The 24,201-nt window shown below is 48.4% G+C and overlaps 8 protein-coding genes and 1 non-coding gene across 9 annotated transcripts; 5 read left to right on the forward strand and 4 right to left on the reverse strand.

The window, feature by feature from the left end:
• Positions 1-9: 9 nt before the first annotated feature.
• Positions 10-1,839, reverse strand: EDB91DRAFT_1250985 (uncharacterized protein; the record flags this gene model as incomplete). The annotated part of the gene is made up of 6 exons (XM_041323305.1): positions 10-54; positions 108-866; positions 926-1,108; positions 1,148-1,192; positions 1,251-1,378; positions 1,434-1,839. The coding sequence occupies 6 exons, from the start codon at positions 1,837-1,839 to the stop codon at positions 10-12; spliced, it is 1,566 nt and encodes a 521-aa protein (XP_041174631.1).
• A 379-nt stretch (positions 1,840-2,218) lies between these two features.
• On the reverse strand, positions 2,219-2,806 carry EDB91DRAFT_1084112 (uncharacterized protein; the record flags this gene model as incomplete). The annotated part of the gene is made up of 3 exons (XM_041315718.1): positions 2,219-2,419; positions 2,456-2,645; positions 2,700-2,806. The coding sequence occupies 3 exons, from the start codon at positions 2,804-2,806 to the stop codon at positions 2,219-2,221; spliced, it is 498 nt and encodes a 165-aa protein (XP_041174632.1).
• A 245-nt stretch (positions 2,807-3,051) lies between these two features.
• On the forward strand, positions 3,052-4,947 carry EDB91DRAFT_1084113 (uncharacterized protein; the record flags this gene model as incomplete). The annotated part of the gene is made up of 10 exons (XM_041315719.1): positions 3,052-3,124; positions 3,236-3,399; positions 3,452-3,593; positions 3,654-3,802; positions 3,881-4,111; positions 4,167-4,227; positions 4,306-4,328; positions 4,383-4,535; positions 4,590-4,765; positions 4,818-4,947. 10 exons carry the CDS (start codon positions 3,052-3,054, stop codon positions 4,945-4,947), a joined length of 1,302 nt encoding a protein of 433 aa, XP_041174633.1.
• A 1,257-nt stretch (positions 4,948-6,204) lies between these two features.
• On the forward strand, positions 6,205-7,529 carry EDB91DRAFT_1146981 (uncharacterized protein). Its single transcript, XM_041319267.1, has 5 exons — positions 6,205-6,685; positions 6,720-6,820; positions 6,857-6,874; positions 6,908-6,918; positions 7,004-7,529. The coding sequence occupies exons 1-5, from the start codon at positions 6,513-6,515 to the stop codon at positions 7,403-7,405; spliced, it is 705 nt and encodes a 234-aa protein (XP_041174634.1). The 5' UTR covers positions 6,205-6,512; the 3' UTR covers positions 7,406-7,529.
• Positions 7,530-11,368: 3,839 nt separating this feature from the next.
• EDB91DRAFT_1225726 (uncharacterized protein) lies at positions 11,369-12,435 on the reverse strand. Its single transcript, XM_041320975.1, has 4 exons — positions 12,049-12,435; positions 11,918-11,992; positions 11,788-11,844; positions 11,369-11,732 (listed from the first exon to the last, which is right to left on the reverse strand). The coding sequence occupies exons 1-4, from the start codon at positions 12,214-12,216 to the stop codon at positions 11,712-11,714; spliced, it is 321 nt and encodes a 106-aa protein (XP_041174635.1). The 5' UTR covers positions 12,217-12,435; the 3' UTR covers positions 11,369-11,711.
• A 1,815-nt stretch (positions 12,436-14,250) lies between these two features.
• On the reverse strand, positions 14,251-16,749 carry EDB91DRAFT_1238438 (glycyl-tRNA synthetase; the record flags this gene model as incomplete). The annotated part of the gene is made up of 10 exons (XM_041321712.1): positions 14,251-14,392; positions 14,472-14,499; positions 14,570-14,692; positions 14,751-14,844; positions 14,904-15,013; positions 15,073-15,158; positions 15,217-15,948; positions 16,001-16,146; positions 16,196-16,587; positions 16,647-16,749. The coding sequence occupies 10 exons, from the start codon at positions 16,747-16,749 to the stop codon at positions 14,251-14,253; spliced, it is 1,956 nt and encodes a 651-aa protein (XP_041174636.1).
• An 878-nt stretch (positions 16,750-17,627) lies between these two features.
• On the forward strand, positions 17,628-19,816 carry EDB91DRAFT_1238439 (Bestrophin, RFP-TM, chloride channel-domain-containing protein; the record flags this gene model as incomplete). Its single annotated transcript, XM_041321713.1, has 13 exons — positions 17,628-17,646; positions 17,683-17,842; positions 17,898-18,037; positions 18,122-18,508; positions 18,559-18,743; positions 18,799-18,853; positions 18,909-18,990; positions 19,038-19,086; positions 19,144-19,200; positions 19,287-19,332; positions 19,463-19,482; positions 19,554-19,584; positions 19,641-19,816. 13 exons carry the CDS (start codon positions 17,628-17,630, stop codon positions 19,814-19,816), a joined length of 1,407 nt encoding a protein of 468 aa, XP_041174637.1.
• A 931-nt stretch (positions 19,817-20,747) lies between these two features.
• Positions 20,748-20,819, forward strand: EDB91DRAFT_t88. Its single transcript has one exon. It is a non-coding gene; the product is annotated as a tRNA-Met (tRNA).
• Positions 20,820-21,251: 432 nt separating this feature from the next.
• Positions 21,252-23,643, forward strand: EDB91DRAFT_1147009 (uncharacterized protein). The gene is made up of 6 exons (XM_041319268.1): positions 21,252-21,546; positions 21,606-21,711; positions 21,759-21,855; positions 21,961-22,264; positions 22,320-22,430; positions 22,483-23,643. Exons 1-6 carry the CDS (start codon positions 21,478-21,480, stop codon positions 23,260-23,262), a joined length of 1,467 nt encoding a protein of 488 aa, XP_041174638.1. The 5' UTR covers positions 21,252-21,477; the 3' UTR covers positions 23,263-23,643.
• Positions 23,644-24,201: the final 558 nt, after the last annotated feature.

Raw genomic sequence — 24,201 nt, forward strand, 5'->3', positions numbered from 1 at the left:
GGGACTTCGTTACATAAGGTTTGACCGTACCTTGGGACAGCACCAGCCACTATCCTGAGGAAAACACACTGCATTTCTTTGTGTTCAGTGCCCATCCACTGCTTTACTGTAGATATCCCTTTCTTGATGTGCTGCAGACCAGGATAATGAGGCATCACCTTGAACTGTGCGTCAAATTCTTCTTCGCCGATAATATCAATACACCATTTGACCAAATGGTCCTTGAAGATGCCTTTGTGGAGTTGGTGTAGGAGGTCAGGTGTGAAGGCGAGGAAAATGTCAGTGTGTGGGAGATCAGCCCAGAAAGGATTGTAGATGGTGCGTAGTCCATACTCCTCAAGCTCAGCTGGATGTTGACCATTTTTCCGCTTCTCCAACACCTCTTTAATCAACTGAGGGTCCCACATCGACGAACTCAGTGGATTGCCTCTTTCATCGCCCACGACCAGACATTTCGGACACCAGTTCTCCTTGCAGCATGCAACAAGACATTGTTCAGGAAAGTCCGCCACATAAGCAGCAAGGATCGGGTATACTCGACAGATCAGCGAGTCCGCACAAACCATCTCAACGCCGTCTTGACCTGCAGAAATGAGAGGTTGGAGGAGGAGGGACATGCAATGGTGAAAAAGTCGGTAACCAGCAAGAGAGCGCGCATCAGATGTAAAGCAATCAAGCTTTCCTGCAGGCAAGTACCCAATCAAGACCATTGCTCGTGCTGACACTTGCCGCCTTTTTTCTTTAGTGATGTTGCTGATCGAAAGGTATACAGGCCATGCTGATTTATCACCCCGGAACTGTGACAAACATGTCTTGTCTGACGCAAGAATGATGGGCACTATAGTCGCTCCTTTCGGCAACTCTTTCTGGTCATTGAAGGTCAGTACTTGTTTTTTTTGCTTGATGTCTTGGGCCAGGTACTTACTTGCTTGTCACCCCACCAGTCTGCGGTCCACATATCATCAACCACTCGGTGAAGTCCTGCGGGGTCTGTGTATGCTCGTGCAGGTGCGTACACCATATGGTCCTTGAACAAAGGATTTCCAATCAAGTCTTTGATACATTCGACAGGATTGCGCATCCAAAGTTCGACGTCCTCGTGCATTGGCTGGCCTGTCTCGTCTGTTCAATTTCCCTGGACGCTAACCTTCTTGCAGCTCCATGCAGCTCCGCATGGCAGCTCATCGACCTTCTGAAGGAACGAACAATTGTTGTGGAACAATGGTCTTGTTCAATTTTTTGTCTATTACTATGGTCAGTGCCAATTTCTCTGCAGTCAACACCGGGCTCACTATCGGTAACTTCAGAAACTCATCTGTTCGAGTCTGCCCGAGGCTTTTAATCAACCATTCAGCAAGTTCCCATTCTTCCCTGGCGACTAAAGTTAATTGTTTTGCAGACACGACAAATATAACTCAACTCATATGCATCACAGAAGGGAGCCCACTCATTTTGACCTTCACCCTGCTTATATTTCTGATACTCTTCGAAACCAGTTTGACCCTCCCGCAATGTCCAGCCGGCATCAGGACACGGCTCGAAATATTGCCCTGCCTTGTCCCTGTCTTCATCGGCCTTGTCCTTGTCTTCGTCGGCAGCATCCTCAACCATCACCTGCCAATTTTTGGATGCTGCTGGGTTGTCCTCATTGAGGGAATTGGATCGTGAGCGCCGAAGCGGGGAAAACGAGCCCTCTGGTAGGCCACCTTCATTGTCTGTAGTATCTTCACTGACCAGCATCTCCCATTGCCTTCTACATTCAGGGCGGACAGCTATATGTTTATTGACGCGTCCTCTTGATGGAAACTCCTTGCCGCAGAATCTGCAGATGTGAGGCATTGTTGGGTGAGTTATTCAAGGGAATTCTGGCTCTGTTCTAACCACTCACAGCACAGGTTACTACCGGATCTTTACTACCGGATCTAACCGCATGGCGCGCCCTTCATACAGTTTAATTTTCAGGTCCTGGCGCTCTTTATTTTTCAATGGTGAGTACTACCAGACGCACCCTCACAAAGTGCAAGAGTGAAAGTAATGACCAGATGCCCTCACAAAGTGCAAGAGTGAAAGTAATTGCCTTCAGGTCCTGGCGCCCAAAAGAGTGAAAGTAATGACCAGACGCGCCCTCACAAAGTGCAAGAGTGAAAGTAATTGCCTTCAGGTCCTGGCGCTCTTTATTTTTAAGGTCCTGTTGCTGACACTACTACAGATAACGGCACTACGCTAGTCTGCGAATGCCATGGGCAGCAAGAAGTATCTCTAGTAGTTGCACCCGCTTTGCCTCTTCACAACGTTTTGCTTCTGCATCCCAGCGGTCAGTGACGAGTCTTGCATGGCCAGGCATGCCACCGGCAGGCACTATTTCTAACAGTTGCAATTGTTTAGCTTTCTGACAGGCCTTCAGTTCTGCCTCCCAACACTCCAAGATGAGTTTTCATAAGTATGTTTGAGAAACTGAGATGGGGCCAGGTGTTTGACGAAATGGAGGGAGCGGGTACATGGGCTCTGCATCTGGCACTTCACATTGACGAGCTTCACGTTGACGAGCATCCGGCACTTCACGTTGACGAGCATCTGGCACTTCACATTGACGAAATGGAGGGAGCAGGTACATGGGCTCTGCATTAGGCGCTTCGAGCTTCGGCCTGCAAGCTAGTGAGTATTTGGGGGTGATGAGGAGGAGGGGTAACTTAATTCACCTTTTGACACCAATTTTCTCGTCTTTACAGGTAGCCTTAGCGGTTGGTGACATTGGCCTGTCATTTGTCAGAGCACGGTCACAGTGAGTATTTGACTTGAGCTCCATACTGTTTTCTGGCTGAGTTAGAAGTATCCATGACAGTATATATCGTGACGGTAACTGACGGTATGTTCATACCTGTTATTATTCTCTAACTAAAACAGCATTTAGCCCTGCATTCCGAAAAATCAACAAGCCCTGGATTCAACAATGAAACAAGGTTTAAATTGTGAGTGTTTGCGTCCTGCATGGCACTATAAATCAGCTGAACGGCTGAACGACAGGTCATTCGATCCCAAGGACCGATGATCATGCCTCCGTATAAGGCCACCTCTAAGCAACTAACATCGGGTGCTGCGCAGACACCTCCACGCACCACAAGTGGTCAACAACATCGACCAACCGAAAAAGAAAACTACTGAGGTTAAGTCACTGCCATCTGTTACTACTACAATGACATATTTCACTCACTTGCAACACGACCTCACTCTACAGTATCTGAATCACAACATATCATCCGTCAACAAATAGGCAAGGAACAGAAGTTGGAAAAGCAGAAAAAAAGGGTGCTGAAGAGCGCCTATCAAGTCAATCCCGAAGTCTTTGAGACTGAGCCCTTGGAGCTGCATAGTGACGCAGACAGGGAAGAAGAGAATATGGTTTGATCACTCGTTTTTTCAACTAGAACAATGGCTAATTATTTTTATTCAGTTCTCAGATCACAGCGTGCAGACGAAGCTGTCCAATGCCAAGGTCCTGACTTTCAGTGCAGGGAAGATTCCAATAGCATCGTGCACCATCAGTGGCAGCGCACGCAGGCCGACTACTCACCAGGACGCAAAGTGTCAAAAAGGTATGTACTGGTAACTGCTTCATTAACTATAGCAAAACTAACATGCTTCTACGTATGCAGCTCTAGCGGATGACGCTAGCGATGAGTCTGGTGACTCGGATGACCCTGATGGCTTGGAGTCAACACATATCAAGGCTGAGGCTGACGACTTGGAGCCAACATATATCAAGGCTGAGGCTAACCACACCAATGACAAGGATGACGATGCCGTTGAAATATTACCTGCTACTCGAGGGACCAAATGACTATGGGACACTGTATCAGAAGAAGCCACAGTAGTGCTGAAGTTGAAGAAAATATTCGACGGTTCACATCAACGTGTGAAAGCTAGCGATTTCGACGAAATCTCAAAGGAGATCCTTGGAACTGCAACCTCGATTTTCCGGTGCCTAATTGTCACACAGGCGCCATTTCCTGACGGCGTTGCTGTTGAGATGAGGTTAGCAAAAGAGGCATGGCATGAGGCATGCAAAATCAAAGGCATCCAAGTCAAATTAACACCTCCAGCAGTCAAAATGGTAAGCTCTCCGTTCTTAGTACATGGCTCATCTGATTTTTATATATATTATGAAGCTATTGCTGCACATATCACATGTGTGTGGTGAACTCAAAACGAAGATGCGATCACTCACCAGTTCGTTTTTTGGATTCTGGTCAAGTCATTCAAAGGAGGTGATAAGGAAAAACTGAGATCTGGCTGAATCTTTGAAAGGTGGTTCAGCATTTGCCTTCAAGGTATGTAGCACAATGGCCTACGTGACCTTTTGAGTCCTGACTGTTGGATAATAGGACTGGACATTGAAGACAGGGATCTACAAATCTGAATTACTGCAAGACGGTATCAACATTATGTGGTTTGCAAACCGAAATGACGAGGGTATCGTTTACCACAAGTATTTCAACCCCATACCTGTCGAGGTTGTTGCCCTCGTGCTTACAGCTGTGAGTTAAGTCTCATATTCTTATGTTAATGTCAACGGCACTGATTATTGATAGATCGAATGTTGTATTGATGAGTGGTTACAAGGCCTGAAGGAAGACATCAAATTCACTTCGGCTACTTATGCATCTATTTACCAAGCTCATTTTGACTCGTTGCAGCGCTTCCACAAGTGTACAGCACCTTACAAACTCCTTGAAAGACTTTGCGACAGTTTGCATGACAGGGCTCGGTACGTCGCACTGTATTTTCACAAGTGCCAACCTAACATATGTGCTTTTAAGTTTGCATGCAGGTGTCGAAGTACTCACTATGCTGTCGGCTGCATCCTGGATTGGTGACGAGGCATTTGATGATGGGATTCGAGAGTACCAGCTCGAGGAGCACAGTGATGGAGAGGCTAACGAGAGTTGAGGCTCACAGATGTGAAGATGACGCGGAGGATCATGCAAGAATCTGTCAGTAGCTCTGTTTTATGCATTCTGAATTTATTTGTTTCCGTGCTATTTTGTGTGCTACTCTATCCCTCTATATAGCTGCTAGTAGTGGCTGGTAGCTCTCTGTATTAGGCAGTCCTACGAACTACAGGCTACTACAGTAGTGCCTAGTAGCGCTAATACCTGTTTCTACAGGCTACTACAGTAGTGCCTGGTAGCGCTAGTACCTGTTTCTACAGGCTATTACAGTAGTGCCTGGTAGCACTACCTGTTTCTACATGGCGCTATGTAGCATGACATAGTTGCCTCGCTTTCTATATACAGGGGGGGGTAACGACTGAGCTACATGGTCGATTCGAACTATATAGTACTATGTAGTCAGCTATATTTTTCCTGATGCGGGCATGCTGTCATGAGCAGTTTCTACTCTGTTGCCCCACAGGAATTAAAGGCATGAATTCAACTTGAATGTTCCACGCATACCATGTAAACCCAGTCATGTTTCAATGTTGTCATACCATGTTGTCGAGAGTGGTTAAAGATTGGATTCACCGGAGTCACCATGCATCTAGAAGTTGGGGCTGCTCATCGAGCAGAGCCTGTATGTAGCCGAGCGCTTAGTGTCACCTAAGCACCTCTCCACCAATGAGAGCGCACGCTTATGGCTGAAGAAAGTTTCAAATGTGAACGTAAACTAGGCCGTCTCTCAGATGTGTAGTACCACTTTGTAACAGTACCTTATTTATATGAGAACGAGCGTTACGCGTACCGCCGGCATAGCCACACGCTCTCATAGGGAAATGCCTGCCCTCGCTGTTTACGACGACGACAACACAACAACATTGATGACCCCCATTTTTTTAAATTGCATCCGAAAGCCCTCCTTCCGCTCCGTCTGTCGCACTATCAAACAGTGCGTCACGTCAGGTAAGTGTTTCATAATTTCGTTATTGATTTCGGTACTGTTCTCATACACCCTACAGGACAAACCGAATTTTCTAACGACGGCAACGACGACGACGACCCTCGCAATGACCTAGGATGCATAAGTTGCATCCTACGTCTCTGTCGCACTCGAAATTTCACGATACTATGCCGGTCCTGGGTCTGGAGGCATTGTCTTTTGCCGCTATGCAGCAGAGTGATATAAAGGAAAACGTCCACGTGATACTTGATTTCGTAAGCATCTAGCTTACACGAAGGTCTGATATGATGTCAATCGTCTTTTTTCTGTCCAACACCGCAGCCAGAACAGAGCTCAGAGAGATCTCATGTCCCTTGGATCAGTGCTCAGCTAGTTGTGGTCGTTACTCGTAACACTTTTATATAGAAATTTACAAGCGCCAAATACTGGTCGTCTTCATTTTTCTAAGGTCTGGACTAGTCGACACCCCAGCCTTCACACGTTTACGCCCTAAACCAGTCGGAACGACTGTCTTCCTTCTGTTATGGTCTGATTAGGGGAGGCTACCCTAAACCTGGCAATAAAGAAGAAACGACTATCTTACGGGAGACCATCTTCTTATGCGCCCAGCAATGAGCATGCCCGCTCTTCAAGCAGTCAGCTACCATCATGATCCACTCCTCACATCTCCAGACGCAGATGTGGTATTCCGTTCCAGTGAAGGAACATACTATAGGATGCATTCATTCGTGTTGCAGACCACATCAGGTTTCTTTCGACCTATGCTCTCCCTGATCGAATATCGATGGCAGTGGCTCAGGCCCTGATCCATCATCCGAGGCCAGTCCCATCGGATTGGAAGAGGATGACGGCGTGCTGGAAAAGCTTTTCAGTATGATCAGCGGAATGGAAGTCCCCTGCTGGAAGTCCCTGGAGGAAATGGAGGGTGTGCTTCATGCCGCCGAGAAATATGATACACCAGGACCTACATCTATCATACGTTCTGCCATCACATCGCCTCGCTTCATGACAGATCCCCTACGGGTATATGCCATCGCTGCACGGTATCAGTGGGAGGAAGAGCTCCAATACGCAGCAGAAGCGTGCCTCTCCATCTCCATTCCACCAGCAAGAGCATGCTCTAATTCTAAAGCGCATACCCACCGATGATCTTCTCCGACTCATAGACCTGCGGCGAGAACGGAGAGACGCATTTATAATCGCTATCGATAACGAAGTGCAGTTTACTAGCGGATGCAACGCGCAGACGTGTGCGTGTAGCAGGCCCACAGACCATCATGCGTGGCATGCGCTGAAGCTTGCCATGTATATGGAGATGGATGAGAGACCTATTGGAACCGTCGTGAGGAACATGGATGAGGGGGATTGGGAGGCTGCAGAGAAATGCTGGAACCATCAATGCAGGCACTGTGGGAGGCTTGTGTACGATCAATTAGCGACTATGAAGCGCATCCGTCCTTGCGTTGACAAGTTGCCCTCGCGACTGAGACCTAGAATGGTCCAACGTTGACCGTTTGAATCTTGACTGAATGTAAACTTGACGTAAGTACATCGACTACTTACTTTCCGACCTTGTTACCTCACCAATACTTCACGCTCTATATGAGTTGCTTGCATCGTTGCTGCGCGTGCGGTCAGATCGGGAGCACACCACACAAAGACTGTTGTCGTTGCCTATTGCTTTTCATCTGCGCTTTCTTTGTCTTCGGGAGTTCTGGCTGGCATGTTACTGGAATCTTGGTTTCAAGTAGGTCGGATGAGATTCCAACGCAGTCTGAATTGCAACGTCCTGCAAAACACAACAAGTCTCTGATATGACTCCTGGTATGGGTTCACCCATCGTAGCATCGGCTCGACAACTTAATCCTATCCACAATGCGTTGCGTGCCGAGTTTTGATAACTTGGTCAATGATATTTTCATACAGATCCTCCAGACATTGTCTGTGCGAGACATATTGACACTGAGACTGGTACGTCCTTTAAACTTGCTTCCATGCGAACTCACATACATCTCACCTTTCCAGACCTCCAAACGTTATTACTTCCTGTCCAATACTTCGCTGCGTTTGGTGTGTGGTGTTCTGCACCGAAGTATTGCGCCGCCATCTCCCACCCCCTGGCTCTTCGCGCTCTCTTCATGCACTGTCTTCTGCAGATCTAGACCATCGCACATTGTTGGCTCTTTCACTCGACAGACGTTGGCCACGGTCCACGCCAAATGTTATTGTTTCGAGCAGAAAACGAGAAACTGTCGACCAGATTCTGCTTATCCCTGGTATAATGCAGGTCTTGACCGTTCATGGAAATAAAGTCGTGTATTGGCTCATCTCCGGGCAGCCAGGGGCCTCACACAAGCTTCAAAATATTGGAGAGTGGTCATCACCGAGTGATGATCCGTGCGTTGTCGTGAAGGACATTGAGTGTCAAGGAATCATTGCTATCGGTTGCAGGGACCAGTAAGTCCCTCTTCCTCTCGACGCCGAAATGAAGGAAGGATCTCTGACAACGAATAGACCTAATAAATCAGTTGCTGTATTCTCACTTGGCTTGGAGCCTGCCCTCAGCAAGCTTTGCGACTACTCCTTGATCCCCTGGTACTGTCGCAGGGATATCGCGCCACCTCCTTTTCCTGGACACCACGTTAGACTAGGATGGGGGAGGTCTTGAGCTACTAGATTGGCATGCTCAAACGGAGGGCACTGCCCTGCTCCCGCGTATACCAGAACTAGTGAGTGAGCCAAGTGCGACTTCAAGCGATTTCGGATGGCGTGCCTACGTGATTTTCTTGCAGTTCGGTGCATTCCTATATTTCACCCATTTCTCCGACTATATCCTTGTAGCATGGGAGGCCTGCGTTAGCGTGTTCCCTTTACCAGAAATACCAACCCAGGGACAGACGGTAGTTCCACATACTAAAGTATTTATGTTTTCTGAGGCCATCAGCTCGCCTATCGCTTTCACAACTTGTGTTCCTCGAGGTTGATCTGGCGCAGACGCTCCGGCGCACCCACCATCCCAGGAGACACCTCCCCTCACAATCATTGCGCGTCCCAAGGGCAAGTTGGGCAGGATTGCTCTGTCAATGCTTATTCCACTCCACTAGACACCAACGATGGTGCAAAACATGTAAGATTCCCGTACCAGCTTCTCCGCCTACCTCCATTTGTTCTGGGCGCACTGGGAGATACAGACGGGGGTTTAGGGGGGCAATGATGCACTCAAATATGTATGGGGTCGTCGGGGCGCGGACTGTGCGTGTTTGGGCGGGAGGTGCGACTGTGTGGGCAAAGTTTGTTGTACATCCCCCCGCGTGAGATGCAGTTCGGTCCTGTGTTTGAGACAGGAAACGCTGTATACGAGATTGAAGCTGGTGCTGATGGTGTTGGTGGCGACAAGGTGGACTTTGACGAGGGAATGGGACGGTTAGTTGTTGCGAAGGGAAGCGGGGGCTTTGACGTGGTCCAGCTACTGTGATTGCTAGCTACATGTACATGCAGCATCCATGGTGTTGTATGATACGTGTTGTATGATAGCTTGGGCTGCTTATCCATACCAGTGACTTCAGCAGTTCAGCCTCGAATTTCATATAGAATACCAAATCGGGAAGGTCTTCAAGTTCGCAAGTAAGGGAAAGGTAGCTCATTGCATGATCAGGCGATAGGATGTCACATTGAACTGCCGATTTTGATGCTGAGAAGAATATATCTCACTGAGCGCGACACAGGAACCAAGGGTGCTAAGTCCTCCTATTTCCAAGACTGCTCCCGCAATCTAACAAGTTGCGTTGGTGCTTTTTAATACATAGGAGAAGTACATTGTTTCGGGGTGTCAATAATCAAGTAATTGGATGGATCGAATTGGACGAATAACAAGGGTGGTACAAAGAACCCCTGGTGTCCAACGCATAGGACCGATTATTACTTTACGTATCCCATCCTCAAATAAAATCTTGATCATATAACGGTGGGGATATGCTGTAATACCGTAGAGACAGAGACATATATCAGCACATACCCTAAGCCCAGTTGATCACGACATGTAATTTTTGGCTGCCATAAAACACCCGAGGCGTTCTCGCGTTGGAAAGAATGACAGCACTGAAAATGACGTATCGGAACTAGCCGGTGAGGCTTCGAGCCTTCTGAGAGATCTGGGACGTATCGAGGAAAGTATCCCAGTCATCGAAGATGCCGCAGGGCCGTAGCAGGAAATAAATTCATCTTACCACAATGAGTGGCAAATGACACAGCACGCCATAGGCTTATCGTCGACAGTAACCGCATGCCATTAATATTGCTGGCATCTGGGACAATCTTGCGACAAAAGTTACGTGTCCTGTGCACCCAAAGAACAAGATTAAGTTGTGCATGTCTGTCACCGAGAAATATGACACCAGTTAGGAACATACCGAAAGAAATGAGTTATTGTTTCTCATGACCGGTAGAACTTTGAAGGTCTCGATTCTGGACGGCATGGTCTTCGGCGCCATTAACCCCGCACCGAACCGTGAGAGGGGTGCAGGGGAATCGATATTCATCAGGCGAGGCGATGACGCTTCTGAGAACGCAAAACGTAAAAGCTAAAGAATACTTTCTTCGTCAATCGTTTGCACAGAACGAGACAATATATCGAAGGCGATAAGGATGGCATACGGGATAGCCCGATGAGTCTCCACCCTCATTCTCGAGGACGTCACGCCGAGCAAAAGCGCGTAGAACGCGGGGTACGGAGAGAATTGCGGGGCGCGACTCAATGCGTTCAGGCGTTCACATCACGAACCTGTGAGTACAAGGTGAGCAACCACAGGTAACTCCTTGAGTTACCAGTCTTGATGTCGGAAGGAGCCAGTGATTGTTGGATAAGCACCCAACTCTAACCCTTAGTAAGTAAGTCTTGAGACCGCCCAAGCTCAGGGCAGTCGTTGCACGTTTGCTATCACGGCAACTGAGGAAACCTTGACCTTTATCTGAATGCCCAGGAATTTTAGTAGAGAGTGCTGACCTACTTACAAGGAGTCCGTCCGATGAATACGTCTGAGACGTCCGTCTCGCAAATTGGAAGACGCGAATTCAATGAGCTTTCGATTATCGATGCATATTACAGATTCGGCAGCTGATCCAAAGACGAGGCCTTATGCTCTGCTGTCTGGATCGGGTATGAGAAATGACTATCAAATCCCTCAGGAGTCAGTACTCTGAATCTACAAGATCCAATAAAGAATAGCTCTATTACGATACCGTCGGCAGAGGTGACTACAGCCTATCGCAAGATAGGCTAGGATAGGCTGCAATGTACAGTCGCAGACGCTGGGCGTGTCTTCTGTTCCTTGTCGATTCCTCCCTTTAAGTTTGCGCGTGGGAACTTGAAGTACGTACCAAACAGTGGGTCCCAGTTGACCCACAAAGAAACGTCAGGGGTGCTCGATGCTTGAGATGTTTGAGGACTATGACAGCGATGCTCACACAGCAATATCAATTGCCCAACAAACCCAATATCCATTAAATTATGACTAGACGCGTAGCGGATTCAGAGTAAAAGACCTCCCGGGCTAAGTATAAGCTCGCTACCCATATTAAAAATCCAATCATCACCTAAAGCGCTGGGCTGGTGGGACAAAACAAAGGCCACAAAAAAAAAACCACGGGAAAGAAAAAGATGCCATGGTATGAATATAGGTATGCGATGTGTCTATATGCGATGCAAGTGATGAGGATGGACGATGAGAGGGTGGTGCCGCTTTATGTTGGTAATGCAAGATCTACAATAGTTCCCAGCAGAGGAAGATATAAAAGGAAGGAAAGTCTAGGTTGGCCAGTTAGGCCGAGAATTTTGGTTTCTGATTATCCGGGATGAGACAAATGGAGTAGGACAAATTGGAGACAGGTGCTCACAGATTTCCGCATCATCAAGGGCGGTGACGAACTGGGTGAATTTGAGTTATGATGAGGCTAGATGTCCGAAAAAAAATAGGCGGCGGTCAGCACAAAATTCCGGAATCGGTTGAGTATGTGAATCACGTACGGGGTTCATGTAGGCAGGAATAGCTGGAGTAGTCTGCGAATATGATGCAGCAGTCTTTGACAGAACGTTTTTCAACTGCGAAAGTGTTAAAAAAAACGCGTTTAATGTCAAGTATAAAGTAGCGAACATACCTTTGCTTCACTTTCGGCTGCCCGCTGCGCGTACATGTTCGGATGAAGTGACACGCTGTCCATGCTTTTGGCCTGGGGTAATGAGGATAAACCGCATGACAAGCTTGGGAGAGCAACAAGCTTCTCGGCACGAAGGCCTTGCGAGTTAGACGGTTGAAGGGTGGTCATTGTGAAGTCTAAGGACAAAGCAAGTGGAAATAATGCAAGTGGTGAAGTCTCTAAAAGAGATAAGGAATAAAGAAAGGACAAAGGATGAAGATTGACTTGCAAGAGTCTGAAAAGCCCTTGACTGAGGATGAGGAGAAATATATAATGTTTGGCGTTGAACTTATAAGGTTGAAAGCGTTAAGAGCCGGATTCATTTCCCGCGGGATGCCGCAGTCACACTTGCCTCACTAGTGCGGTGTCATCAGGGAAGGTCATCTCGAGGTTACTCTCATAAAATTGTTCTCATAGGGATGTGCAGGTACTAGATCTAACTTACGATGAAGGGTGTAAATGACCCTTATTTTCGGTCCCATTTCGTGCGCGGACATGGAAGAAACTCGACTGGTACATAAACATCCGTTTACGAACGATAAGCACTCTCACCCATGAGCTTTACTACCATTTTAGCCAAGCTTCGAATGCCTGCAGGCGCCATCTTAGATTCTTACCCATGTCTCCCGTCAAAAAGCTTCGCTTAAATTTTGGGGGTCCTTTCCTAGCTATCAGTCGATGTCCAGCCTGAGCGCACTTTTATCTGAACCGCCTTTGATAGACTCGAGTCAACGTACTAATCTGAATCTGGTCGTTTACTATGCGCGGTCTCCTAGGAAATACCCTGATTACCTTTTTGTCGTCCCTCAGGAGTAAGTATCTATTTCATTTTCTCATTGCCACGAATTTCACCGAGTTCTCCTCGAGGACATCTAACTGCTCATTGGTGACTTTTAGGTCCGCCAGACATTAATCTGAGCCACATTGTCTTCCCAACGCTCATTGATGTAAGTTCAATAATAATAATTCAGATGTGAAAAAGCCACCTCAGTTCATCTTATCATGAAGCAAAGTTTGCCACACAGCGGCTGGCCGAAGCACTGTCATATGCCAGCATATGTCCCTTACATGTTCGCTGTCTCACAATTGCATATGGCTTCGGCCAAGTCCGTCTTCATTTTCTTCTCTGGGCTTTTGCAAGCGCTCCGTCAATTCCCACCGCGGCGTGCTCCCAATGGAAAGCGGAGCCAGCCGTTCGGTGCCATAGAGGGGACGAGCACCTGATCAATGGTGAACGTATCATAGAGTCTCGCCTACGGCGGTGGTACTATTGTCCTCCATGATCGATACCTTTATAATGGACAGAGGCCCACCTCGGCCTCTTGAAAACTTTCTGCCCCCCCTATGTGATATCAAACAGGGCGCCGCGAAGTCACTTGACTTTGTCATTCGAAACGTCTATCAGTCACCTATCTGTCAGTCTTCATCATATCTCACACGATTCCAACAGTTTGTTGGGTCCCCAGGAAAACGCGGATGTCTCCCAGGTGACAAACTACAACATCAACGCGTCATGACATCCGGCACCGAACGTGGGTGTGAGATCTGAAGTGCTCGACGCTTGCTGTTCTAAAGAAATATCCGATATTTCTGCTTCACAGTCGTCGCCGTCGTCTTCAAATATACGTCGTGGCACTTGTGCGCATTGTCCCGTTGAAAGTGTTTCAACCTTGCAGGGATGTCACACTCATAATTAACTTACGGCAGACAGAACCCCTGCACGTGAATTGATTTTATCGATGCTATGTGTAACTGGACGTCTAGATATCAGATATCTGATACAGGAAGCACGCCACGCCCCTCTCACAATGTGTGTTTTTCATTATGAGCAACTTCTTCCAGCTAATTTCGATCATGACGATCGTTCCACTCATTCCAGAAAGAACTCTCGTTGCAGCCCGCGATACAGGAAACCCTCGTATCTTAGACCGCGCATGAGCATGATGCGCACCATACGGAACGTTTCAGAGTCGGAGCGTTGCATTATTCTGAGATTCGAACATTAACCTCTATCGCGTGGACGCGTGATATCAGCTATCAGCAGGACATCCTCTATATTCACTTCTCCTCGGACTATTTTCCCATCACCACATCAGACCATATCCCATTGGTGACGCCCATGGACGTAATGCACAGCTATATATCAATTCGAACCGTCCCAATTTAGTCGACGGCTTGTACGCCATCGTATGCAGGCAGGCGATTGCAGGCAGTCGGCCAGTCGATAGTGCCTTGTACGAGCTCCGTGACAACTGTAATCACATCGTCGATGGGGCCGATGAGCTGGTCCGTAGTATCGCGCTCACTGCAAGTAGAGGTGAAGTTAGTAAAACGTATCACCAGAAAGAAGCGGCCCGTCACCCGCGGACCGCCACAAGACGCACCGGAGAGTCATCGTCCGGTTCTGGACAGCTGTTTGTAGGCCGAAATAGAGTTTGCAGGGTCAGCGGAGCTCTGGAAAGAATGCTCAAAGAATGCTCACAGGCAAAGTCCAGTGTGACACCAAATGGTGTCCCCAATTCGTCATTGCGGGCGTAGCGTTTGCCAATCGAGGTATTGGAATCATCTACACGTGAGAAGATACCAGCTTTCCGTAATTTGGTAGCTGGAGTGCGCCAATCAGTTTCGACTATGCTTTTGCAATGAAACATGTTTGAACGCACAAACTTCCTGGACAAGCGGATCGAATTCTTCTTTGGCACTCAGAGGGACAATGAGAACTTTCGTGGGAGCCACGACGGGAGGTAGCGAGAGAACCTTGGAGCATCCTGGAGTGAGCCCCTGGTCACCCAATAATTATTGAGTAATATACTCACCCCACGTTCTATATCCTGCTCTCTGCACCAGAAACTATGTTCAAGCAAAGTATAAAGGATGCGACCGAAGCCAAATGACGGCTCGATGACGTTTGGTGTGAATTCGCGAACTGCAAGAAATGGCAAAAGGTTAAATCGGGCGAACCCATGGCACAAAAGGTAAGCGCACTCGATTGCTTAAACGTCTTGCGTTCAATCGTCAACAAATCGGGGGTGAGAGTGAACTCCTTCTCTTCGGCGGAAATTGTCGTTGAACTGCGCAAAGGACACTGGAGGTGAATCTACGAAGGCCAGTAATTGAAGGAATACAGACCCCTGGGCAAGTTCACCCTTTAGCTTGATGAGCTGGGATTCATCCATTTCACCGACAGCCTTTTGCAGGATGCCAGCATCGCGACCGTATGTCTTGCCAAGAACTTTTTTGTTGAACTCTGGTACCTCCTTCTCGGTTACTATCGGCTCCTTGAGAGCTGTTCTGACAACAAGCGGTTGACCAGTCCTTGCCGAGTGGACTGACAGGTCGTACGCCGCCCGGTCGGCACAGCCCACACACTCAGTCCACCCTGTCGCATTCTCTATCTCCGCATCCCAACAATCGGCAGCATAGTGTGCCATCTCGTTCGCCATGTGCTGTCGGAACCGTAGACGTTTTGGGTTGATACCGATCTTAATAAGGAAAAGGTTGATGCGGACAAGGAAGTAGCCAAGCGTCTCGTTTGCAACGATACCCTTGTCTACAGCTTCGCCGATGGTCATCTGGGTGACTCGAGTGCTGCCGCTGACTTGTACATGTCGATCGAGGAGGCTGAGTACTGTATCGCGGACTTCGCGGAATTTTTGATGGCTCTTGTCCGCGGGATCGACAAAGTGCTCGATTTCACCCATAGTGAACTCGCGCACCCGAAGCAAGCCAGCGCGGGGAGAGATTTCATTTCGGAAGGAACGACCGATTTGAGCGGATGCGAATGGTACACGACCGTTGTTGAACTCGAGAAGGCGGGAGAAGTTGAGGAAGTGGCCTTGGGCGGTCTCTGGTCGGAGGTAACTTGGACAATCCTGTGTTAATACCCCTGATCATGGATAGAGAGTGGACTTACCCAGGATGTTGGCCTGTAGGACCGATACTGCTGGCAAACATCAGATTGAATTGCTGAGGCTCGCCAACCTCGTTGTCAGTATCAGGATTGCGAATGTCATATTTTCTGCATAGCTCGCCGAGTTCAGGACCGGAATAATTATCAAGCTGCTCCAGAATTAGGAAGGCATCATGAAATGAGAGACAAATGACGCGCCTGGGCGAGGATACTCTCAAACTCTTTCACTAGCTCATCTGCAAGCTGGACTACAACAGTTTTCGCTTTTTTCTTCCTCTTTTTGTCCTTCTCATCATCCTTTGGTTGGGCAGCCAACCCGCGAGCTTCCCGATCGCCAGCAAGGCGCGCTTCCAGGACACTTTTGACGAGGTGATCTGCACGGAGGACATCGCCAGTCTTGGTATCCTTGACCATCCAGTCCGCAAACCTAGCGACATGACCAGATGTCTCGAAGACGGGGGCGGGAGTCATGATGGTGGTATCGAGTTCTAGCATGTGATCCTCGATGATGAAGTGTTTTCTCCATTCCGCTGTGATATTTGCTTGTAATGACGAGCCTGGTGGACCATAGTCGTACAGGCCAGCAACACCTGTGAACGCAAGTTGTTTATATCACGATTTTATATCCGAATCATAACAAGTCACATACCACCGTAAATTTCAAAGGCTGGCGCGTAGAAAAATCTGCGATTCAGCAGAGCGTCCAGGCGGGATTTGTCAAACGCATGAGCCGATTTATTGACTGCAGACATGTCAGAATGGCTATAGCGCTTCGTCTGTATGCGTAGATGAAGATTTTGAGGAGTTTGAGGATGTATAGAGAGTGGAGTAGAAAGACCAATTGATCTGACTCGCATGCCGCTGGTCACGTTGATCGCCGAGTCAGATAATCTCTGCTTGCCAGATCAGTCCAGAGCTTAGTCTCTTCTCCGCCAATCACCTGCAAGCGTTAAACAAGGCTGAAAACAGGCCAGTTCAATGAAATCTTTAACGCCCGTAAAACGTTATGTAAGTTAGTAACGCGTTGAGATTGCCAACAACGCTCTCCTCGTTGAACGTTGATGAGCGGTCCATCTTGTTCGACTCTGCGAGCTTCAGGTAAGTAAAACATAATGTTTATTATGTACATCTTCGACTCTCGCTTAATCACATCTTCCGGTGATTCTTACTAGTCTTGGCTGTCGTGCTGCAGGTGCCAAGCACCAATGGCGTTGCGCCGTTGCCATCATGGCACTGGCAACACCACAGAAACATGGTCAATTTTCCCAGCTCCACGTTTGTGCAGTGCTGCTACTTCAACGTGGGCACCAGCGACACTGATTTTGTGCTAATGCTAGCGGCAGCATCCTAATAGCCTGACTGTTTTACCTCTCATCCCATCCCCATCTGTGTAAAATTGGTCCTAGTTACAGTATGCATCCATTGTCGCGCTCGATTTCGCGACGTGCGTCGGTAAGCAAATATTTCTGAATTTCAAAAATACATCATATCCATAGGAAAAATGTTCCCCCATCATTTTTTGAAACATTCTCACTCTTGTAACTTGTTTTACACGACTACATACATATCTTCCTTATATTCAGTCTACCACTGACGTGGTGCAGGGTGTGCTCAGTGCTGACAAGTTCTCATGTCCTTTAATTACCAGGGTACCCCAGTCTACAACGTGGATCCAAATGCTCCAGAAATACGATCTACGTGGTCTGCATTTGGACACGCACTGTTGGCCACTGCGCTTTTTAGATGCTGGCACATCTTAATCTTCTTCGGTGGCTGGTCGACTGCTATCTGTGTGATCAGCCATAACGTCCATAGTTTGGCGTTGCAGCCGACTCTTATCACCGTGTATGTTGTACCTCTCATGGGAAGCCAAGAAGGTTTACTGACAGCTAACTTCCAGATTTGGTACTGTCCTCGGTTTCGTAATCTCCTACAGGACAACTTCGAGTTTTGAACGTTACAACGAGGGACGAAGGCTTTGGTCACAAATAGTGCTAGGAAGCCGTACCTTTGCCCGCGTTGTTTGGCTCCATGTCCCAGGTACACCAGCCTCGTGGCCACCTTCGATGATGGCTAATCTTCTACTTATAGACAACGCGTACCCAGATGGTCAGGCACTCACAGACGAGCAGAAGGAGGAAAATAAGGCGAAGACTCTAGTTGAGAAGAAATCCGTCGTGAACCTGCTCGAAGCATATGCCGTCGCTGTTAAGCATTATTTGCGCGGGGAAGATGGCATCTTCTACGAGGATCTGTATCACTTGGTCAAGTTCCTTCCTTCATATGCGCTTCCGCCGACAATCCCTTCCGTCGCCGATCTCAATGCGCCGCGTGATAGCACGAGCACTAGTAATGATGTTCCTGCATCGCCACAGTCAGGGCGCTTTCATGGCTCAGGACTCACGAAGAGAGTGGCGGCTCCGGGCCAGCTTCCACTCCCGACTACTGCACCCACGCCTTCCCTCAGGGTCACAACTTTTGCGACAGAAAACACGCTTCGCATCGACGGACGTCCCCAAAGAGGCGAGAAGTTCTCTACCGGCCCCGAGGAAATTTCCTAGCCCCTGCTATGAACCCGCCCAAGTACTCGTTGTTCGATCTATTCCCATTTTCGCTGCTGGTGCGGATGCTGACTAAGAACGGCGTGGATGTGAAAGGAAAGAGGGCGGCAAGAATGAGAGCTGCGATGCGCAATTACCGAGGTAAAAATTCGTACAACATTCCCCTGGAAATCTCGTTGTATTTGGTTTGCGCTTTTCCATGACGATCGTCGCCCACGAGATCTGAATCTAGTACCTTAGGGCTCTTACGTCTCTGCCCTGCAACTTCGCAAGACCGTCGATGCGCCTACTATCAGTCCGTTCACCGCTGTCCCCTCTTTCCACGTGCTTCTTACAATTGAATTATACAGCCTTACTATTGGCGACTACTAATCAGCTTGTAGATGCTCTAACAGGCCTAGAACGGATCCTCACTACCCCAATACCATTTTCGTAAGCCCTGACATCATCGCTCTGGCGGGGAACTCATTTTAGGATAGGTATTCCATTCATTTGTGGCTGGTAACTCTTGTATATTGCCTGGCTTTGGTAAGGAGGATCTGGCCTCTCACATGCAGCGGCCATTAACGACCTCCATGAATATAGCCATTCCAAGTCTGGTCAACATTGAAGTGGTTCACGATCCCCGCTACTGTGCTCGCGGTAAGTCCTGATCCCATCATTGCCATCATCACACGCCTGTCCGAATTTGCATCTCCCTATCATCTCATGCTTATCTTGCGAGATAGAGTTTTATCTTCTTTGGCTTCCTCGTTGCTGGAGAGGAGATCGAAAGTGCGTGATGAAATTCCATTACCTTGCGCTAGCCACTCACAAAACGTGCCTTCCCAGATCCCTTTGGTAAGTTCATCCCGTTACTTCGGTGATGTCCGGCACGCTCAATTTCAATGTCTAACCTACTCAGGATACGACAAAAACGACTTGGTACGTGCTGTCCGGACAATCGCTGCCTCGGACATGCTTAAGCAATTTGATATTGACAAACTTTAACCCAGAACATGGATCACTTCGTGCATAACATAATACGTAAGATACTTGCACTAGCGCGTATGACCGCCATTGAGTCTGACCCTTCTATGTAGGCAAAGAACTTCGCGCTATCATAGCGATGCCCACACCCGACCCTGCTGTATGGGCGTTCTCCTCGGAGAACGACCTCCTTTTTGCGAATTCGGAAAAAGATGAGCGCGTGCCACCCTCTGAATGGGTAGGACGGGGTATTCCAAAGATGCGAGATGCGCTGACAAGGCTTGAGTGATCCGGGCATTTCGGAAGCTATGACAAAAGGAGGTGCATGCACGAGGCTCTTTGTATTTTTTTGCTTTCGTGATTTTTCCTTTGTGCTTTTCTGTTCGCCGTGATGTCGAGCTTATCATAGACGTTTATTGGACATTCGAACATTAATGAGTCTGCATAGCATTGCATCACGCAGAGTTTGTCATGTATGTTATTCATTGTTCATGCATATACTTGAAGCTTGATGCCCGTCTGCCATTGTGCTTGTTGCTCCTGTCACCCCTGATTGAGCACTATCCTAGCATTTCATCACGCAGAGATTGTCGGGTATGTTGTTCATTGTTCATGCTTGATGCCCGTTGTATGTCACTGTGCTTGTTTGCTGTTCACCGTCCTTTCACCACTGGTTGAGCGCTAACTTGTAGGGTTAAGGGTTGAGGGTTTTATGCTGACGTGCGAACGAGAAGTTTTACAAAGTTTTGAAGTGCTGTGATATATTTGAAGCGGTCCACATCTCACACTAGCACTATCTAGTTCATATGATGGAATATTCCTTGCGGCGAACTTGCGAGAGCAGTGTCTGCCAATGGGTGCGGTTGGAATGTAATTGATCGGTAATTCGTATCGTGTTCCGCGCACGTCGAACTGTTTCGTTACAAGAACGTATCTAATTCGCTGTCGTCGCGATTGAGTGCAATCGCCTATCTTCGAGATAGCTGTACGTTTGAGTTCGGGAAGTTCGGAACGTCTATGACAGTTCGTGCAGGAAGAGTGAGATGTTTATATTACCTGTAAGGATGACGTCTACTGTATTGGTGCTTCGAGGTTTTACTCGCGTTAATTCGCGGCAATATTGATATTGAGAAAACATGCAGCGCCGCTTGACTTCGGTGCAAGGTAGCCTCCGATGTTCGCAGGCCATCAATTACGTTAATTCTTGCGACCGAACGGACAGCAGCATGACGCAGTGGAAGCGTGCAGGGCTCATAACCCTGAGGTCACTGGATCGAAACCAGTTGCTGCTAAGGATTTAATTTTGTTTTTCTGGTATTCGAATTCGGATGCAAAAAGCGTTGTTATGGTTTGTTAGCATTCAAAGCTGCTGACAAAGAAGATACAACGAATTGTTTCTATTTTTAGTTCTTAATTAAATTGTAAGCAGCGACCTTAACGATCTAGACTTGTCCTGCCTTTGTTTGTTTTATATATGGTCTCAGATGAGTTGTGTTCGTCACTCGGTGGGCCGCATGGTCAAATTCGATAGCCTGGAATATGCCTGGACTTGAGATGATGTGGCATACGGTGCGGCCATATGCAACATGGTTCCGCGGTCGCTATTTTGGTGCAGGGTCTAGGCGGTAAGCGGAAGCCGAATATGAATGGGTTACTTGGTAGCAGATCGCCCCCAGTATACAATTTAGACAGAGGACACCAGAGAGACAGAGACGACTGATTAAGATACGTCGGGACTTAAGTACTATTGGCGCTGTACGCTGTGTTGTGCTGTAGTGGTCGGTCAAAGCAGTGCACCCTTTGGGGACAAAATTTGGGCGGACGTTGAAATTTCGTGGCACGTATGCGAGAGCGTCGAAGACAGCTGCCAATTGCGCCAATCTGCTAACATCTTGTTCCCTTCTTTCTGTCATGAGCTTGTATTAATCATTGTAAATCCTATAGCTAGCTATGTCTTGTACCAAGTCTCCATCCCCAGCTATGTCCCAGGTTCAGGTCGATTCCCTGCCTTCAGAGTCTGTGAGTCAATGTCATTCCACGTTTCCACGAGCACAAAAGTTTGGCTCATGCGCTACCAGACCGATCGTTCAAACCTGAGCCTACTATCCCTCTCTGTTGCAGCTGCGAGCGTATCGCCGATATCCATCACACAGTCTGCGGACACAGCTGTCCAACCATCTCATGGTATGATGATGTGGAATGTTACAGCGTAAAGTGCTCACTAATTTCAGTGGGAACCAACTTCGGTCACAAGCATCGTCGCTTGTCATCAACTGGCAAGACCAGAAGGAGAATGAGCGATGCCCGCGACGCAGCTACCCGACCTTCGTAAGTTTTCATTTAGCTTCCCCATAACCAATAATATCGGCCACTCCTTCCCTCCACCTTATGTGCTGTCACATTGCTTGATCTCATTACACATCTGGCATCTAGACCAGCATCCTTGCAGAATGCGGCTTTGTCCTCACTTGCGACGTTGTCTCTTTCCTCTTCGCCTCCCAGCAGTAATACCCAGGGCACTTCCCTGAGCGCGGTATCTCGAAGTGTTCTTGATACACAGGGACTTGACCCGATTCCTGGCGCGCAGGGAGATGATGCCACAGTACAAGGCGGGAGCTTCGACGACAATGAGTTGTCAACATCGATTCATACCCGCAACGCTCTGGGTACCAACGGCGGTGTCACGAAGGGCGGAAAGAAGCGCGGCACCATATTTACGTGCGAAAGCTGCTCGAAGGTGGCTCTTTTCGTGCCCTGAATTGTTCGAGTAGAAAGTGACCATGAGTCTTCAGGTCTACCGACATCCTTCTTGTCTTATTAAACATCGCTGGGAACATACCCCCCAGTGGCGTGAAGCCTCCAAGTTTGTACTGAGCAAACATCAGCAGGTCCAATTGTTGGAGGTTATTGCTCCTGGCTTGACAGCTGACAAAGGTGCTAATGGAATTTTCATAGGCTGCTGCCATATTGTCGCATCTTTCACCGTCATCTACCACCGGGACCTCACTTCCCGAAGATCGCTCTCTTTGGCCTTCCTTCCTTTCTGGCGGCATAGTTCCGCCTCCCGCTCCTGGGAGTGCACACGAAGGATCTAGCCCATCGTCCCCTTCGAAACCAATATCCAGCTCCGTTCCGGCAACCTCTGTCCTCGGCAGCGCGGGCCGTGCAGGGTCAACCGGACCGCGTCTGCATGACTACTCTATTCCCCAGGCCACCGGTCCAGGTGGCATTACCCAGCTGCGCCCAGGCCTCCTGGGCGTGTCCACCACCCCGAACTCGCGGGCGCCGAGCTCCCCAGTGCCGGTCCCTGTAGCACCTGCTACAGATGCCGACGCGCGGAACCTTCTGGCTCTGGGCTCTGCTAGCGTGCACTCAGAATCCTGGGACTCGCCGACCTCATCCTCGTTTTACGGCGTTTCGTCGGTCCCCTCCGCCTCCGCATCCCTCTCGCGTTCGGGATGGTCCCACCCGCGCTCGTCTGTGCGTTCAATGTCCGCTTCCTCTCATTCTAGCGACGACGGTGAGCCCGCCGACGTGGATGACATTACATCTGCCAATATGCATATGTACGGGCGGGTGAGCGGTACACGGTTCAGGTGGAAATCCGAAGAGGAAGATGCTGTACTGTCGTTCAGCGTGCCTGAGGAGGTCGAGGAGGAGAACGTGGGGCCGGGCGTGAAGAAGAAGTCAGAGGAACAATGGGACGGTATGGAAATGGATATGGAGATGGATTGATACCATCCTGGAGTTGGCTCGGGAACGCAAGTCTTTGATCGACCACGCGCATTAAAGCAACCAGCAGACGAAGTTTTTCCGATTCTATTAAATTCGCCTCGCCTCGATTGTAATTTCTCTCACAACAACAAACGTTCGCTCATCGTGTGCTCATTAAACCTACCGCATCATCCATACCTCCTCACCTTTCTGGCATGGGTTCTTTTCCCTTCGTTTTCCTGTTATTTGTTGTGTTGTTGACTTGTAATTCTCACTCCGTCACTCGATCTTTTCGTTTTCGTTTTGTGACATTAGTACAAGGCATCTTGTGGATTTTTTATTCTTCGGTGTATGTATCATTATTGGATGTAACACAATGTGGAATGAATTATTGAATATTGACTTGTGCATGCGTGATCTTGCAGGTTTCCGTGGTCTTCGGAAAGGTCATGTAAGCGAGTCAGTGGCCCATCAGTGACCCCGTGGAATGAGTGTAGCATCTCGCGTCGCCACAGATGATCCTATGAGAGCTTCCTTCGCATAAACAGCATAAGCGACTTGGTCACTTGGAGCTGGCACGGTGGAAGGATGGCCTTTGTCAGAGCCTTTAGATGCTGCGCGTCGGCGTTCGGTGTGATATCATCATCTCGCAGTAATTGTTGGGCCACGTATAAGACTGATAATTGTACGTTGCTATTTAGCAACAAATCAGAGGTGATGGGATTGGAAATACACAGAGACGCACATGCGTCACGCAATATATACAGTACGGTATATACGTATGCATGCCCGTACCTTTGTCATGTGATGTCAATGACGCACAGGTGTACTTTACTAACCATAGGCAGGTGATTGGGTGACCGAGAAGGCTGCGTCAGGGTGCTGCAGAGGCAGTTCGTCATCGAAACAACTCATAGGACCACATGTTAAGAATAAATCCTCCTGACGGGCAGGCACAAG

The sequence above is a fragment of the Suillus paluster genome (assembly GCF_016628075.1).
Source record: "Suillus paluster strain FC165 chromosome Unknown EDB91scaffold_49, whole genome shotgun sequence".
Taxonomy (NCBI): Eukaryota; Fungi; Basidiomycota; class Agaricomycetes; order Boletales; family Suillaceae; genus Suillus; species Suillus paluster.

Bases quoted from the DNA above. Each gene is read 5' to 3' on its own strand.
- EDB91DRAFT_1147009 (XM_041319268.1), top strand. From the start codon at position 21,478: ATGTCTTGTACCAAGTCTCCATCCCCAGCTATGTCCCAGGTTCAGGTC. The intron at 21,712-21,758 runs GTATGATGATGT...CACTAATTTCAG, and splicing joins AGCTGTCCAACCATCTCATG to TGGGAACCAACTTCGGTCAC. The intron at 22,265-22,319 runs GTGGCTCTTTTC...ATGAGTCTTCAG, and splicing joins CGTGCGAAAGCTGCTCGAAG to GTCTACCGACATCCTTCTTG.
- EDB91DRAFT_1225726 (XM_041320975.1), bottom strand. From the start codon at position 12,216: ATGACCACCCTTCAACCGTCTAACTCGCAAGGCCTTCGTGCCGAGAAG. The intron at 11,993-12,048 runs GTATGTTCGCTA...ACACTTTCGCAG, and splicing joins CAGCCGAAAGTGAAGCAAAG to TTGAAAAACGTTCTGTCAAA. The intron at 11,845-11,917 runs GTACGTGATTCA...TCGGACATCTAG, and splicing joins TTCCTGCCTACATGAACCCC to CCTCATCATAACTCAAATTC.
- EDB91DRAFT_1146981 (XM_041319267.1), top strand. From the start codon at position 6,513: ATGCCCGCTCTTCAAGCAGTCAGCTACCATCATGATCCACTCCTCACA. The intron at 6,686-6,719 runs GTGGCTCAGGCC...ATCCGAGGCCAG, and splicing joins CTGATCGAATATCGATGGCA to TCCCATCGGATTGGAAGAGG.